The 16,834-nt window shown below is 38.7% G+C and overlaps 1 protein-coding gene across 3 annotated transcripts in view; it reads left to right on the top strand.

The window, feature by feature from the left end:
- THSD7A (thrombospondin type 1 domain containing 7A) overlaps nucleotides 1–16,834 on the top strand; it is a 437,500-nt gene that overhangs the window by 173,344 nt on the left and 247,322 nt on the right. For all 3 annotated transcript variants that reach the window (XM_053897780.1, XM_053897781.1, XM_053897779.1), the window contains exon 2: nucleotides 243–1,074. In XM_053897780.1, coding sequence (XP_053753755.1) covers nucleotides 243–1,074 — 832 coding nt within the window. The remainder of the gene's footprint in view (nucleotides 1–242; nucleotides 1,075–16,834) is intronic.

Raw genomic sequence — 16,834 nt, 5'->3', positions numbered from 1 at the left:
AATCCCAAAAGGCCCCGAAATGAACGTGTCCCAGAAGTTACCGTATATAGACTCTGTGACATACTTCTCCCTTTGCAACACTACTGAGTGCAGATCATTACTTTCCAGCAGTCATGTGCAGAGACCTACTTTATAACACTTCAGGGAGACTTAACGTACTAGATCTTGACACGTCTTTCCGGAAAGTGAAATAATTTACAGTTTTCTTCCAGTGGCACTGTTAACTCTTGTGTCATTTTCAGGTCCGTGGGGCCGATGCATGGGAGATGAATGTGGCCCAGGAGGCATTCAAACCCGGGCTGTGTGGTGTGCTCATGTGGAAGGTTGGACAACGTTACACACAAACTGTAAACAGGCCGAGAGACCCAGTAATCAGCAAAACTGTTTCAAAGTGTGTGACTGGCACAAGGAGTTGTATGACTGGAGGCTGGGACCCTGGAATCACTGTCAGCCTGTGATTTCCAAAAGCCTGGAGAAACCCCTTGAGTGCGTTAAAGGGGAGGAAGGCATTCAGGTGAGAGAGATAACATGCATCCAGAAAGAGAAAGACATTCCGGCAGAGGATATCATTTGCGAGTACTTTGAGCCCAAACCTCTCCTGGAACAGGCCTGTCTCATCCCCTGCCAGCAAGATTGCATTGTGTCTGAGTTTTCTGCCTGGTCAGAATGCTCCAAGACGTGTGGCAGTGGGCTCCAGCACCGGACACGGCATGTGGTAGCGCCACCCCAGTTTGGAGGCTCCGGCTGCCCGAACTTGACAGAGTTTCAGGTGTGCCAGTCCAGCCCGTGTGAGGATGAAGAGACCATGTACAGCTTGCACGTGGGGCCCTGGAGCTCGTGCTCAATGCCTCACTCCAGACAAGTAAGACAGGCAAGGAGACGCGGGAAGAATAAAGAACGGGAAAAGGACCGAGGAAAAGGAGTGAAGGATCCAGAAGCCCGTGAACTTATTAAGAAGAAAAGAAACAGAAACAGACAGAACCGACAAGAGAACAAATATTGGGACATCCAGATTGGATATCAGACCAGAGAGGTTACGTGTACTAACAAGACGGGGAAGGCTGCCGATTTGAGGTAACATTTTATAACCGTTAACTGTGTGTGTCTCACTGTCCAAGCCATGGGCTAGAAAGTACTTAAGACTCTGCTGTACTAAGTCCTGAGATTCATATGTATACAACCTAGAATGAGCTACGCTCAAGCATAAGATTTTCTACTTAAGGCATTTGAGCTTTTGTGGGTTTCCTGACATTATTTCTGTTTTAGTCATGTTTAGGCCCTGTACTGCTAGAGTGAATTGAAACTTTGCTGTCCAAAAGCCATAGCATCAGTTAGTCTCCGTGAGATGACACTTCTTCTCTAAGTCAGTAGAACTGTTTCCACCTCCAATGGGGGAACAAGAAACTTACCCAGTAGCTGGAGTTTTGGGATTTTGAATTCAGATACTTACTTTAGTGAGAGAAAAGCATACTTGTAATCTCTCCAAGTTCATAGCTTTTTTAGAATTACCCTATAAACAAAATCTAAATAGCAACCCAGGGAGCTATACCTAAGAATAATTTTCTTTCACATTTTATAAAATGGAATAAATCTCCCCAGAGGGGAAAAAAAAAGGAAGGCCCAGAAAAAATTAAGTAGATGGTATTTAATCATGAGTAGTTTAGAAAACATGTAATTAATTGGCTGCATGTTCTAGACAAAAATTATTTGTCAAATTATCTCTGGGTAAATAATGACTGTATTATGAAGGACTTTCTCATGTGTGATTTACTTGTTGTGAAAATATTCATTGAGGATTATTCATTGAGGATTATCTAAAGGATATGATGTTCTCTGGATATTCTAAATTTTGCTCTTGGATAAGCCAGACCATCTGGGAGTGTCTTATCTGGATCATTTGCATAATTGCTTTTTCTGAACTATTTATGCAGTTATGACTTGGACTAAACGGAGTGAAATTATGGTAGCATCACTCAGAATTTTATATCATATTTATTGTAGAAATGACATTGAAAGTGTCATCTTCTCCATCACACAGTCTGTTCTCTTGATTAAAAACACATAAGATAAATTTCACAGAAGTCTCAACCCATGTGCTGCTGGCGAGCAGCTCAATGGCTTTCCTCGTCGCCCTGGAAATCTTATACCAGATCACATGTGCCTGTTTGCTTTGGCTCCTGGGAACATGAATAGGACTGTGCGGCAGGCACGTTGCTTACTACCGTAACCCGCTGGCTTCGTCTTTTTCTCACCCCCATTATTTTCCTTCCTTCATTGCTACCTAGTGATTTTGCTATCTGTGGATTTTGAAAGCTGGTTTTAAAGCCTTTTTAGTGCAGGATATAGTTTAAATAAATGAGTAAACAAATGAACACTTGACTTATCTAGACAGTAGTTTGTCTATAGCGTTCCTTTGGTCACCATTTTTAGGATATGTCCAGTGCTTCCCCTGTTTGTACTTAGACAGTTGTATTTTTTCTCAGCCACACCAGTAATCTTTCTTTTCTTCACCTCGTGGTATTGGTCCTGTCTTGGTCTGTCTTGGTCTCGTTAATGGTTGCTTGATATCTTGCCTTGATCCTCCAGGTTCCTACAACTCCTTACACTTATGTGTCTGTATATGTGTTCACTTCTGATTCTATATCATGGTTTCAGTTCAATCCCTGTTTTATTCTTTTCTGACTATTCTTATCCTAGTGATTTCCTGATCTCTTTTCCTGAAGTATTATAGTTACGTTAGTTACTTGGCCCCCACTAAGTAATTAAATGAGCCTCCAAGGCAACTTGAGGTGTCTCCTGCCGTCATTGAGTTAACGTGCTATAGACATTTAATTTAATGTTGACCAGTCAATTAAAACTATAATTAGGAAAGTACCTACCATTGCATAGAGCCTAATATTCCCATTTAGTTGTTTGAAATAAGCAAACACATTTAAAAATCTGTAGATCATTTGTCAGATGCTTAGATTCTATTAGAAATAGCCTATCTAACAACAAAATGGCAATTACCTATATGTTATAACTTATTAGGCCATAGATTAAGCTTTACATTAAACTGGTTATTAATGTCTCTTGCATTTAAGAATTATATATAAGAATATATATGAATAAATATATATGATTAAGAAAGTTAAAGTCTCAGGGAAGAAGGGACAAAAATCAGGTATTTTGACCTATGTTTTGCTCAAACTTTCCACCACATCAGTGAAGCTAATGAAATAAAGAGTAAATGGTCAATGCCAACAATTCTGCTTAATTGTATTAGAATTACTGCTAGACCTTGCAAGTTGAAGATGATAGATCTGCCCTACTTTTTGCTTTCAAACAGACTGATATCAATAAGAATGAAAAATACAAATGAAAGTCTATTCTTTTGTGACAATAGGAAACAGTCACAGTCTCAAGTCACAAATGATTTAGAGATTTAGAGAATGTGATAAAATTAACTAACTGAAGGAAGACACTTAGAAGGGTATTCTATCTTTGCACCTTCTGTGAACACTCAAAATTTCTGAGTAGCCTGAACTTTGTGAGGGTTAAGCTAATGACACCTCATCAGTAGGGCATGGTCTGAGTTAAGAGAAAGGGCTGCTGGAACATCTTTGAGTTTGTTTGAAAACAGAATGGCATAATAGGCAAGACTGAATAAGAAGCTCACTATGCCATTACTGCCAAGAAAGGACTACCAGTTTGATGGACTGATGGACTAAAGGTTGGTGGCCAGTGGACAAGAATTCTAAATCACTACACACAGAGTCGGAGTTTGGAAGATGGCGGCATAGGAGGACGCTGGGCTCACCGCACGTCCTGCTGATCACTTAGATTCCACCTACACCTGCCTAAATAACCCAGAAAACTGCCAGAGGATTAGCAGAACGGAGACTCCGGAGCCAAGCGCAGACGAGAGGCCCACGGAAGAGGGTAGGAAGGGCAGCGAGGCGGTGTGCGCTCCACGGACTGGCGGGAGGGAGCCGGGGCGGAGGGGCGGCCTGCCGGCCAAGCAGAGCCCCCGAGACTGGCTGGCAAAAGCCGAGGGGCCAGACGGAGTGTGTTCCGACAGCAAGCGCGACTTAGCGTCTGGGAGGTCATAAGTTAACAGCTCTGCTCAGAAAGCGGGAAGGCTGGAGGACAAAGGGAGGGAGAGCTGCTGAGCCCCCGGACGGCAGAGCTCAGCTTGGCGGGGAACAAAGGCGCTCGCCAGCGCCATCTCCCCCGCCCATCCCCCAGCCAAAATCCTAAAGGGAACCAGTTCCTGCCAGGGAACTTGCTCGCTCCTCTGCGCAAACACCCAACTCTGTGCTTCTGCGGAGCCAAACCTCCCGCAGCTGATCTGACTCCCTCCCACTGCCACAGGGCCCCTCCTGAAGTGGATCACCTAAGGAGAAGCGAGCTAAGCCTGCCCCTCCTGCCCCCGTGCACCTTGCCTACCCACCCCAGCTAATAGCCAGATCCCCAGCACCACAAGCCTGGCAGTGTGCAAGTAGCCCAGATGGGCCACGCCACCCCACAGGGAATCCCGCCCCTAGGAGAGGGGAAGAGAAGGCACACACCAGTCTGACTGTGGCCCCAGCGATGGGCTGGGGGCAGACATCAGGTCTGACTGCAGCCTGGCCCACCAACTCCAGTTATACACCACAGCACAGGGGAAGTGCCCTGCAGGTCCCCACTACTCCAGGGACTATCCAAAATGAGCAAACGGAAGAATTCCCCTCAGAAGAATCTCCAGGAAATAACAACAGCTAATGAACTGATCAAAAAGGATTTAAATAATATAACAGAAAGTTAATTTAGAATAATAGTCATAAAATTAATCGCTGGGCTTGAAAACAGTATAGAGGACAACAGAGAATCTCTCACTACAGAGATCAAGGGACTCAGGAACAGTCACGAGGAGCTGAAAAACGCTTTAAACGAAATGCAAAACAAAATGGAAACGACGACAGCTCGGATTGAAGAGGCAGAGGAGAGAATAGGTGAACTAGAAGATAAAGTTATGGAAAAAGAGGAAGCTGAGAGAAAGAGAGATAAAAAAATCCAGGAGTATGAGGGGAAAATTAGAGAACTAAGTGATACACTAAAAAGAAATAACATACGCATAATTGGTATCCCAGAGGAGGAAGAGAGAGGGAAAGGTGCTGAAGGGATACTTGAAGAAATAATAGTTGAGAACTTCCCTGAACCGGGGAAGGAAAAAGGCATTGAAATCCAAGAGGCACAGAGAACTCCCTTCAGACGTAACTTGAATCGATCTTCTGCACGACATATCATAGTGAAACTGGCAAAATACAAGGATAAAGAGAACATTCTGAAAGCAGCAAGGGATAAACGTGCCCTCACATATAAAGGGAGACCTATAAGACTCGTGACCAATCTCTCTTTTGAAACTTGGCAGGCCAGAAAGGATTGGCACGAGATCTTCAGTGTGCTAAACAGAAAAAATATGCAGCCGAGAATCCTTTATCCAGCAAGTCTGTCATTTAGAATAGAAGGAGAGATAAAGGTCTTCCCAAACAAACAAAAACTGAAGGAATTTGTCACCACTAAACCAGCCCTACAAGAGATCCTAAGGGGGATCCTGTGAGACAGAGTACCAGAGACATCACTACAAGCATAAAACATACAGACATCACAATGACTCTAAACCCGTATCTTTCTATAATAACACTGAATGTAAATGGATTAAATGCGCCAACCAAAAGACATAGGGTATCAGAATGGATCAAAAAACAAGACCCATCTATTTGCTGTCTACAAGAGACTCATTTTAGATCGGAGGACACCTTCAGATTGAGAGTGAGGGGATGGAGAACTATTTATCATGCTCCTGGAAGCCAAAAAAAAGCTGGAGTAGCCATACTTATATCAGACAAACTAGACTTTAAATTAAAGGCTGTAACAAGAGATGAAGAAGGGCATTATATAATATTTACAGGGTCTATCCATCAGGAAGAGCTAACAATTATAAATGTCTATGCGCCGAATACCGGAGCCCTCAAATATATAAAACAATTACTCACAAACATAAGCAACCTTATTGATAAGAATGTGGTAATTGCAGGGGACTTTAACACTCCACTTACAGAAATGGATAGATCATCTAGACACACAGTCAATAAAGAAACAAGGGCCCTGAATGATACATTGGATCAGATGGACTTGACAGATATATTTAGAACTCTGCATCCCAAAGCAACAGAATATACTTTCTTCTCGAGTGCACATGGAACATTCTCCAAGATAGATCACATACTGGGTCACAAAACAGCCCTTCATAAGTATACAAGAATTGAAATTATACCATGCATACTTTCAGACCACAATGCTATGAAGCTTGAAATCGACCACAGGAAAAAGTCTGGAAAACCTCCAAAAGCATGGAGGTTAAAGAACACCCTATTAATGAATGAGTGGGTCAACCAGGCAATTAGAGAAGAAATGAAAAAATATATGGAAACAAACGAAAATGAAAGTACAATAATCCAAACGCTTTGGGACGCAGCGAAGGCAGTCCTGAGAGGAAAATACATTGCAATCCAGGCCTATCTCAAGAAACAAGAAAAATCCCAAATACAAAATCTAACAGCACACCTAAAGGAAATAGAAGCAGAACAGCAAAGGCAGCCTAAACCCAGCAGAAGAAGAGAAATCATAAAGATCAGAGCAGAAATAAACAATATAGAATCTAAAAAAACTGTAGAGCAGATCAACGAAACCAAGAGTTGGTTTTTTGAAAAAATAAACAAAATTGACAAACCTCTAGCCAGGCTTCTCAAAAAGAAAAGGGAGATGACCCAAATAGATAAAATCATGAATGAAAATGGAATGATTACAACCAATCCCTCAGAGATACAAGCAATTATCAGGGAATACTATGAAAAATTATATGCCAACAAATTGGGCAACCTGGAAGAAATGGACAAATTCCTAAACACCCACATGCTTCCAAAGCTCAATCAGGAGGAAATAGAAAGCTTGAACAGACCCATAACCAGCGAAGACATTGAATCGGTTATCAAAAATCTCCCAACAAATAAGAGTCCAGGACCAGATGGCTTCCCAGGGGAGTTCTACCAGACGTTTAAAGCAGAGATAACACCTATCCTTCTCAATCTATTCCAAGAAATAAAAAGGGAAGGAAAACTTCCAGACTCTTTCTATGAAGCCAGTATTACTTTGATTCCTAAACCAGACAGAGACCCAGTAAAAAAAGGGAACTACAGGCCAATATCCCTGATGAATATTGATGCAAAAATTCTCACTAAGATACTAGCAAATCGAATTCAACAGCATATAAAAAGAATTATTCACCATGATCAAGTGGGATTCATTCCTGGGATGCAGGGCTGGTTCAACATTCGCAAATCAATCAACATGACACATCACATTAATAAAAGAAAAGATAAGAACCGTATGATCCTGTCAATCGATGCAGAAAAGGCCTTTGACAAAATTCAGCACCCTTTCTTAGTAAAAACCCTTGAGAAAGTCGGGATAGAAGAACATACTTAAAGATCATAAAAGCCATTTATGAAAAGCCCACAGCTCACATCATCCTCAATGGGGAAAAACTGAGAGCTTTTTCCCTGAGATTAGGAACACGACAGGGATGCCCACTCTTACTGCTGTTGTTTAACATAGTGTTGGAAGTTTTGGCATCAGCAATCAGACAACAAAAGGAAATCAAAGGCATCAAAATTGGCAAAGATGAAGTCAAGCTTTCGCTTTTTGCAGATGACATGATATTATACATGGAAAATCCGATAGACTCCACCAAAAGTCTGCTAGAACTGATACATGAATTCTGCAAAGTTGCAGGATACAAAATCAATGTGCAGAAATCAGTTGCATTCTTATACACTAGCAATGAAGCAACAGAAAGACAAATAAAGAAACTGATCCCATTCACAATTACACCAAGAAGCATAAAATACCTAGGAATAATTCTAACCAAAGATGTAAAAGATCTGTATGCTGAAAACTATAGAAAGCTTATAAAGGTAATTGAAGAAGATATAAAGAAATGGAAAGACATTCCCTGCTCATGGATTGGAAGAATAAATATTGTCAAAATGTCAATACTACCCAAAGCTATCTACACATTCAATGCAATCCCAATCAAAATTGCACCAGCATTCTTCTCGAAACTAGAACAAGCAATCCTAAAATTCATATGGAACCACAAAAGGCCCCGAACAGCCAAAGTAATTTTGAAGAAGAAGACCAAAGCAGGAGGCATCACAATCCCAGACTTTAGCCTCTACTACAAAGCTGTCATCATCAAGACAGCATGGTATTGGCACAAAAACAGACACATAGACCAATGGAATAGAATAGAAACCCCAGAACTAGACCCACAAACGTATGGCCAACTCATCTTTGACAAAGCAGGAAAGAACATCCAATGGAAAAAAGAGTGTCTTTAACAAACGGTGCTGGGAGAACTGGACAGCAACATGCAGAAGGTTGAAACTAGACCACTTTCTCACACCATTCACAAAAATAAACTCAAAATGGATAAAGGACCTGAATGTGAGACAGGAAACCATCAAAACCCTAGAGGAGAAAGCAGGAAAAGACCTCTCTGACCTCAGCCGTAGCAGTTTCTTACTTGACACATCCCCAAAGGCAAGGGAATTAAAAGCAAAAATGAACTACTGGGACCTTATGAAGATAAAAAGCTTCTGTACAGCAAAGGAAACAACCAACAAAACTAAAAGGCAATCAACGGAATGGGAAAAGATATTTGCAAATGACATATCGGACAAAGGGCTAGTATCCAAAATCTATAAAGAGCTCACCAAACTCCACACCCGAAAAACAAATAACCCAGTGAAGAAACGGGCAGAAAACATGAATAGACACTTCTCTAAAGAAGACATCCGGATGGCCAACAGGCACATGAAAAGATGCTCAGCGTCGCTCCTCATCAGGGAAATACAAATCAAAACCACACTCAGATATCACCTCACGCCAGTCAGAGTGGCCAAAATGAACAAATCAGGAGACTATAGATGCTGGAGAGGATGTGGAGAAACGGGAACCCTCTTGCACTGTTGGTGGGAATGCAAAGTGGTGCAGCCGCTCTGGAAAGCAGTGTGGAGGTTCCTCAGAAAATTAAAAATAGACCTACCCTATGACCCAGCAATAGCACTGCTAGGAATTTACCCAAGGGATACAGGAGTACTGATGCATAGGGGCACTTGTACCCCAATGTTTATAGCAGCACTCTCAACAATAGCCAAATTATGAAAAGAGCCTAAATGTCCATCAACTGATGAATGGATAAAGAAATTGTGGTTTATATACACAATGGAATACTACGTGGCAATGAGAAAGAATGAAATATGGCCTTTTGTAGCAACGTGGATGGAACTGGAGAGTGTGATGCTAAGTGAAATAAGGCATACAGAGAAAGACAGGTACCATATGGTTTCACTCTTATGTGGATCCTGAGAAACTTAACAGAAACCCATGGGGAAGGGGAAGGAAAAAAAAAAGAGGTTAGAGTGGGAGAGAGCCAAAGCATAAGAGACTGTTAAAAACTGAGAACAAACTGAGGGTTGATGGGGGGTGGGAGGGAGGGTAGGGTGGGTGATGGGTATTGAGGAGGGCACCTTTTGGGATGAGCACTGGGTGTTGTATGGAAACCAATTTGACAATAAACTTCATATATTGAAAAAAATAAATAAATCACTATACACATACCAGGACACAAGGAGCTTCCCTATGAACTAGTTAGTGAGTTTCAGCCAAGCTTAAGTATAGTACTGCCCCAAGCCTAGAGTTGATACGAAAGTAAGGGCAAACTTTTCTCCAAGAAACTAAAAATAGTAAAGGAAATATGATTTTTCCAAACCAAAAACAGAAAGAAGAGTTAAGAATATTGAATAAGCTTAACTCATAAATTGAATGAATGATTTGGCAGAACTCAAATGGAGGGGAATTGGAAAACAAGAAGAAGTAGAATTAACATTAGAACTAAAAATGGAAAAATATCTTGTGAAGAAGAGGCAGTGATAGAGCAGTTTAAGACCATATAACTGAACTGTAATTTTAAAAAATGATGGTTATGGAAACAGCAAGGGAGATCCCTATATGAAACTCTGGTGTTCCTGAAGGTAGGACCACGAGAAGAATTAGAATAGGAAACAACAAAAACCAAACACCAAATATAACAGGAAAAAAAACACAACGATATCATAGAAGACATTCCTGAATTTAATCCATAGATCGAAATTGCACATGGGTAATAATTCTTCTAGAAGAGGTTGAAATAACATCCTCATGGAAGAACTGGTATAGAATAAAGAAAAAGAGATATCAGACTCTCAGCCAGCATAATACTCAAATTCTGAAACACTAGAAGTATTTCTGTTGTAGTAAAAAACAAGAAAGGATAGCACATTAACTCCAGTCTTAGTTAACGTTGATCTGTAAGTACTAGTTAATGTAGTTGAAAAAAGAAAGAAGTAAAAATTGGAAAGCAGATGGAAAAATTAAGATTTTTTCCCTCCAGAGATTATGAATGTGCCCCGAAAAACTCAAGAGAATCCATTGAAAATATAAAAATAAAGTAACTTTTTTTTGGGGGGGGGTTGATTGACACAAAAATAATATAAAAACAATCAATATATTTCCTAAATACACATAACTATTAAACATGATGATGGAAACAAAAGATTAAAATATTCCACTTACAATAATTAAAAAGACAAAAATAAATCTGTGGCTAAACCTAACTGTAAAAGTTCAACACAGAACACCAGACTTGGAAACATAAAAAAGATGTGTGCCTATCCAGAACACTTACTAAATATACCAATGGTCTCCACATTTTTACTTTAAAACTTATAAGGGAAAAATAAGGATTACAAGACAGGCCAAGAAAATTTTTAAAAAATAAAAGTAGAGAGAAAAAACTAATGTCCCCAAATAGTTACATGTATTTTATTCTATGAAAATAATAACAACAAATTTATGTAAGTGCATGAATAGTCAGATCAAACAGAAAAGGGTCTAGAAAGAAGATCTCCAAAACCCTATAAAACATTGCCTTTGGTGGGAAATTAATTTGTTTTGTTTGGGGGGCAGGTGCTTAACCATGTAAATGAATAAGAAGAATTAAAAAGAAAAAGAAGAATAATTATATGCCTTTGATACTTATTATACCAAAACAAAGCCCAGGTATTTTCAGTACTTAAAATTTTTTCTTTATAATGCTAGAGAAAGGGTAAAAATTTTAAAGTAAAAGGAGGTTATTTTAGGTCACAGAATGCAGAGATCATGCAAGGAAATATTCAATTAGATTTTCAAAAAAGAGAAAATTTTGCTCAAGGAAATATTAATGAAGTTAAAACCCAGGTAGCAAACTGAGAAAATATATTTGAACATTTACTTGGCAAAGAACTAATTTTCTTAATACTTAAAGAACTCATTAAGAAAAGGGTCAAAACCTAATTGAAAATGAGCCGAAAATTAAGAGACTGAAAAGACAAGTTACAGACTGGTAGAAAATATTTTTGGAAGGCTTTGCTGATAAAGGACTGTTATCAAGAACATACAAAGAACTCTTAAAACTCAACAATAAGAAAACAAATAACCTGATTCAAAAATTGGCCATAGACCTTCCCACCTCACCAAAGAAGATACACAAATGGAAAAGAAGTATATGAAAAGATATATCATAGTAGATCAAGGAAATACACATTAAAACAACACAGAAATACTACTTCACACTTATTAAAATGCCCAAAATCCAGAACACTGGCAACACCAGGTGCTGGTGAAAATGTGCCCATTGCTGGTAGGAATGCAAAATGGTTACAGTCATTTTGCAAGACAGCCTGCCAGTTTCTTATAACACTAAACATACTCTTTACCATATGATCTAGCAATTGTGCTCATTGGTATTTACCCAAAGGAACGGAAAACTTATATCCACACAGAAATCTACAGAGAGATGTTTAACAACTTTATTCACAGTTGCCAAAACATGAAGGCAACCAAGATGTCCTTGAGTAGATGAATGGACAAAAAAGCTGTAACACATTCAGACAATGGAATATTATTCAGTGTTAAAAAGAAAGGAACTATGCATCCATGAAGAGACATGGAAGAAACTAAATGCATAATTACCAAATGAAAGAAAAGGCTATATTCCGTGTGAATCCAACTATGTGACATTATGGAAAAGGCAAAACTGTGGAGACCATGAAAAGAGCAGCCGTGTTTTCAGGGTTAGGTGAGAGGGAGAGATGAACAGAGGGAGCACAAAGGATTTTTAGGGCAATGAAACTATTCTGTATGATAGATATATGCCATTATACTTTTGCCCAAACCCATAAAATGTAGAACACCAAAGGTTAACTGCAGTGTAAACTATGGACTTTGAGTGATTATGATGTATTAATGTAAGCTCCATTCTAGTGAGTGACGTTGATAATGGGGGAGGCTATCCATGTATGAGGGCAGGGGGTTTATTCTTACTTTGCACTTAAGAGTACTTAAGAGTACTTTGCACTCAATTTTGCTGTGAACCTGTAACTGTTCTAAAAATTAAAATCAGCAAAGGACAGGATCAGGGCACAGAAAATATGCTAATCCTCAGTCATCATTAAGAAATTAAAAAAATTAAATCCCATTTTCACCTCTCAGATTAGTAAATAAAATGTTCCATAGTATGTCAGGGATCACTAAGACAGCCTCTTGTTTTGGTAATTCACTAGAAGGACTCACAGGATTCAGCATATAGTTAAATTTATGTCTGAGATTCATCACAGTGAAAGGATATAAACAAATCATAAAGAAAAACGGGCATGGGGAGAAGTCTGGAGGAAATACTCTATAAAGTTCTATTGGAAATGTTGAGCTTCCAGAGTCTTCTCCCTATGGAAATTAACAGCCTACACTAATTCCTCCAGCAAAGAGTTGCAGCAAAATTGTGTAAGGCATTATCTGCTAGGGAAGTTTATTAGAGACTCAGTGTCCCAAATTTTTATTGGATCATGTAGGCACCCTCTGCCTAGCATATAGGAAAGCCAAATGTTCTCCATAAAGCACATTGTTTATATGAACAAAGTAAGCATAGTGAACAACTTTGTCATTTATCACAATTTTCTCATTTACAGAAAAAATTTTTTAGCAGTGTAAAGAACTGTTTACCAGTTAAGTTTCCATATACCTACCAAGGGCCAACCCTGCTAGCAAGTCTTTTTAAGGATAGAAGTCTGAGACTTGATATTTTATTAATAATCATATTTAACATTAAGGAATTGGGGAAATTAGACATATTCTTGGTGGGGACAAAAATTGGTGCAACCTTTTTGAAAAATACTTTTGCAGTATGTATCAAAATTTAAAAAGGACACTACCTTTGTCAGTGATTCTGTATGATATTCTTCTAAATAGATGTACAACTCTCACTGTAGCATGATTTGTCATAGCAAAACAATCTAAATTCCACCAGGAAAAGGACTAGTTAAATCAAGGTGCTTCCATGTATGGAATATGTAGTTACTACTAAGTGAGGTAGATTATCTCAGTCACGGTTGTTATAACAAAGTAGCATTGGCTAGGTGACTTATAAAGAACAGAAATTTATTTTTCATTGTCCTGAAGGCTAAGAAATCCAAGATCAAGGCACCAACAGATAGATTCACTATCTAGTAAAAGCTCTATTCCAGGTTGTAGATCTCTGGCTTTTTCATTGCATCCTCACATGGGCACAGAAAAGGAGAGAGCACTCTGGGGTCCCTTTTTAAGAGTACTAATGTCATTCATGAGGTCTCCACCTTGTGACCTGATTAGCTCCTAATACTATCACATTAGGGGTTAAGATTTTAAAATATGAATTTTGGTGGACACACACATTCAGTCCATTGCAGTAATTGATTTGTAAATAAAAATGAGGGAGTAAAGGCAGTTTTATTCCACTCCCCTGCCTTTAAATCAACCAGAAACACCATTAAAAGAAATAAGCACTTCTATATATAGGAGAAAGAAAGAAAGAAAGAAAGAAAGAAAGAAAGAAAGAAAGAAAGAAAGAAAGAAAGAAAGAAAGAAAGAAAGAAAGAAAGAAAAGAAAAAGAGAAAGGAAGGAAAGAAAGAAAGAAAAGAAGGAAGAGAGGGGAGAGAGGGAGAGAGGAAAGGAGAAAGGGAGGGAGGGAGGAAAAGAAAGAGGGGGAGGGAGAGGAAGGAAGGAAAGAAAGGAAAAAAGAAAGAAAATGGAAAGGAATTTAAGACCTGAGGCCTGAAAGAGATTCCTGTAAAGCGATTAGGATACAATCCCAAAAGGCTCATTTAAGAATCCTTTCATTGATTCTCTCAGTTGGGGATGGGTGGGAGGACAGCACAGACAGGCAACTGAGAATATAAGGAGGTTCCCTTAAGAGCTGATTCTTTACCACAGAATCACAGACATGTAGCTGGAGGAACATTTCAGCCTGAATGTTACTTGCCCGGTCTCCCGGCTAAGAGAAGCTGTCAATGGTGAAGTGGAGAAAGTGAGTAGTGAAGGCGCACATCTCCAGATTATAGCAAGCATACCCTGAGATTTAGGCTTTGCTATGAGCCACCCTCACCTTTGGAGAGTTTAGCTGGCGCAGATAGCCTCTTCCTGAAATAAAGACCTGAATCTGTATATCAAAGATATAACATGTTTCAGGAAGGAGTATAAAATCTGCTCTAAGTAATATGAGAAACATCTAGTGGAAGTAGCAAATGTCTTTGAACATGCCTTATTTTGTTGTATTGTCTGGCAAAGGCAGTTAATTATAATTATAAATCCACTGGAAGTGTTGCCAGGAAGTATGGGAAATTCCGTTTGGTAAATTCCTGAGGGAATAAGACAGATTTGGGATCTAAAACAGATTTCTCATGGCTAAGCCAAAAAAACAAAAACAAAAAGCAAAAGAACCCAAAAAAAACAAAAAACAAAATGAGATCTATGCAGTTTCTAGATAACCCAGTAAAGCAGACATTTATTTTAGGTACAAATACATAAGGGCAAAAAATAACTAGGTCTTATAAATATAGTCAGCTAATCTTTGTCAAAGGAGCAGAGGCAGTACACTGGAGCAAGGTCAGTCTCTTCATCATATGGTGCTGGAACATATGAATATATGCAAAAAAAAAAAAAAAAAAAACCCTAGACACAGCCCCTATACCCTCCACAAAAAAAATAATTCAAAATGGATCATAGATCTAAGTGCAAAAGGCAAAATTATTATAAAACGTCTAGAAGGTAACATAAGAAAAAACCTAGATGACCTTGGGCGCGGTGATACTTTTTTAGATATAACACGAGAGATGATCTGTGAAAGAAATAATTGGTAAATAGACCTTCATTAAAATTAAATGCTTCTGCTCTGCAAAAGTCATTGTCGAGAAGGACAAGACACAAAGAGAAAATATTTGCAAATGACTCATCTGATAAAAGGATTTATCCAAAATATACAAAGAACTCTTAAAACGGAATAAGAAAACATCCTGATTAAAAAATGGACCAAAGACCATAACGTCACCGAAAAAGAAATTCACTTGGCAAATGAGTGTATGAAATGATGCTCTACAGTATAGGTCATCAGAGAAATGCAAATTAAAGCAATGAGATACTGCAACACACCTGTTAGAATAGCCAAAATCCAGAACACTGGAAATACCAAATGCTGGTGAGGATCTATAAAGCAACAACAATTCCAGTCGCTGCTGGTGGGAATGCAACATGGTACATCCACTGTGGAAGACGGTTTGGAGGTTTTTTACACAACGAAACACCCTTCCATATGATCTAGCAATCACACTCCTTGAAATTTACCCAAAGGAACTGAAAACTTACATCCATACAATATCTACATAGTGTTGCCAGGTATTAGGTAGGAAAGAGAAATGAATAGGGGAAGTACATAACTTTTAGGGAAATAAAAATAGTCTCTATGACGTTATAATGACAGGTATATGCCATTGTATATTTGGGCAAACCAGTGGAATGTACAACACAAGAGTTAACTATGATGTAAAGCATGGATTTTGAATGATTATGGTATGTCAGTGTAGCTTCATCCTTTGTAAAAAATACACCATTTTCATGAGTGTTGTGAAATGAGGGAAGCTGTGCATGTGTGGAGATAGAATACAGGAAATCTCTAACACTCAAAAAAAATAAAGTCTAAAAAACTGACTAAAGCTGACAAGAATAATCTAGTATCCATGGAAAAATTGACACATTAGAGTATTTTTCTATCATTTTGTTATCAATTATATTTTTCCTTTTAGTCTTTAGATGAAGTCAGTCTTAGTATTTCAGACAGCAATGAATAATATGTGGCTTTGTGAAATTTTGTTCTAAACTCATACTTTTCTGACATACCCTTTCATCTTCAAAATTATATTTGTTAAGATAAAACTGTATTTCTTCACAACACAGTCATTTTGTGCCTAACTCCAGTTTTACCTTCCAATACTAGTTGTTAACTACTCCATCCTTCTCTTTAAGGATTGCTGTTGAAAATAGTGACGGAAAAATTGAATATGAAGTTACTGGCTTCGCAATACCAACAAAACAAAACAACTGGTTGAATCGATAAGAGAATTTTAAGTAATAGGTAGGGAGAAATAATAAAAATAGAGAAACCTGTATATCCATGGCCACACAATGTTGAGCGAATAATTTAAACTCTCTGGGATTCAGCTTTTTCATGTATAAATATGTGTGAAAGGAGTCAACAAAGAGGGCGGATGGGAGAGAGCTGAAAAAAAATCTGAAAGCCCCCCAAGTCTTGTGATTCCTGTGAACTCTGAACAAAAACTGTACCTGAAATTAGAGATCTAAAATCCC

Source organism: Panthera pardus, unplaced genomic scaffold (assembly GCF_024362965.1).
Source record: "Panthera pardus isolate Hobbes unplaced genomic scaffold, ASM2436296v1 HiC_scaffold_8, whole genome shotgun sequence".
NCBI classification, from domain to species: domain Eukaryota; kingdom Metazoa; phylum Chordata; class Mammalia; order Carnivora; family Felidae; genus Panthera; species Panthera pardus.
This window is presented reverse-complemented; position numbering and strand designations above follow the sequence as displayed.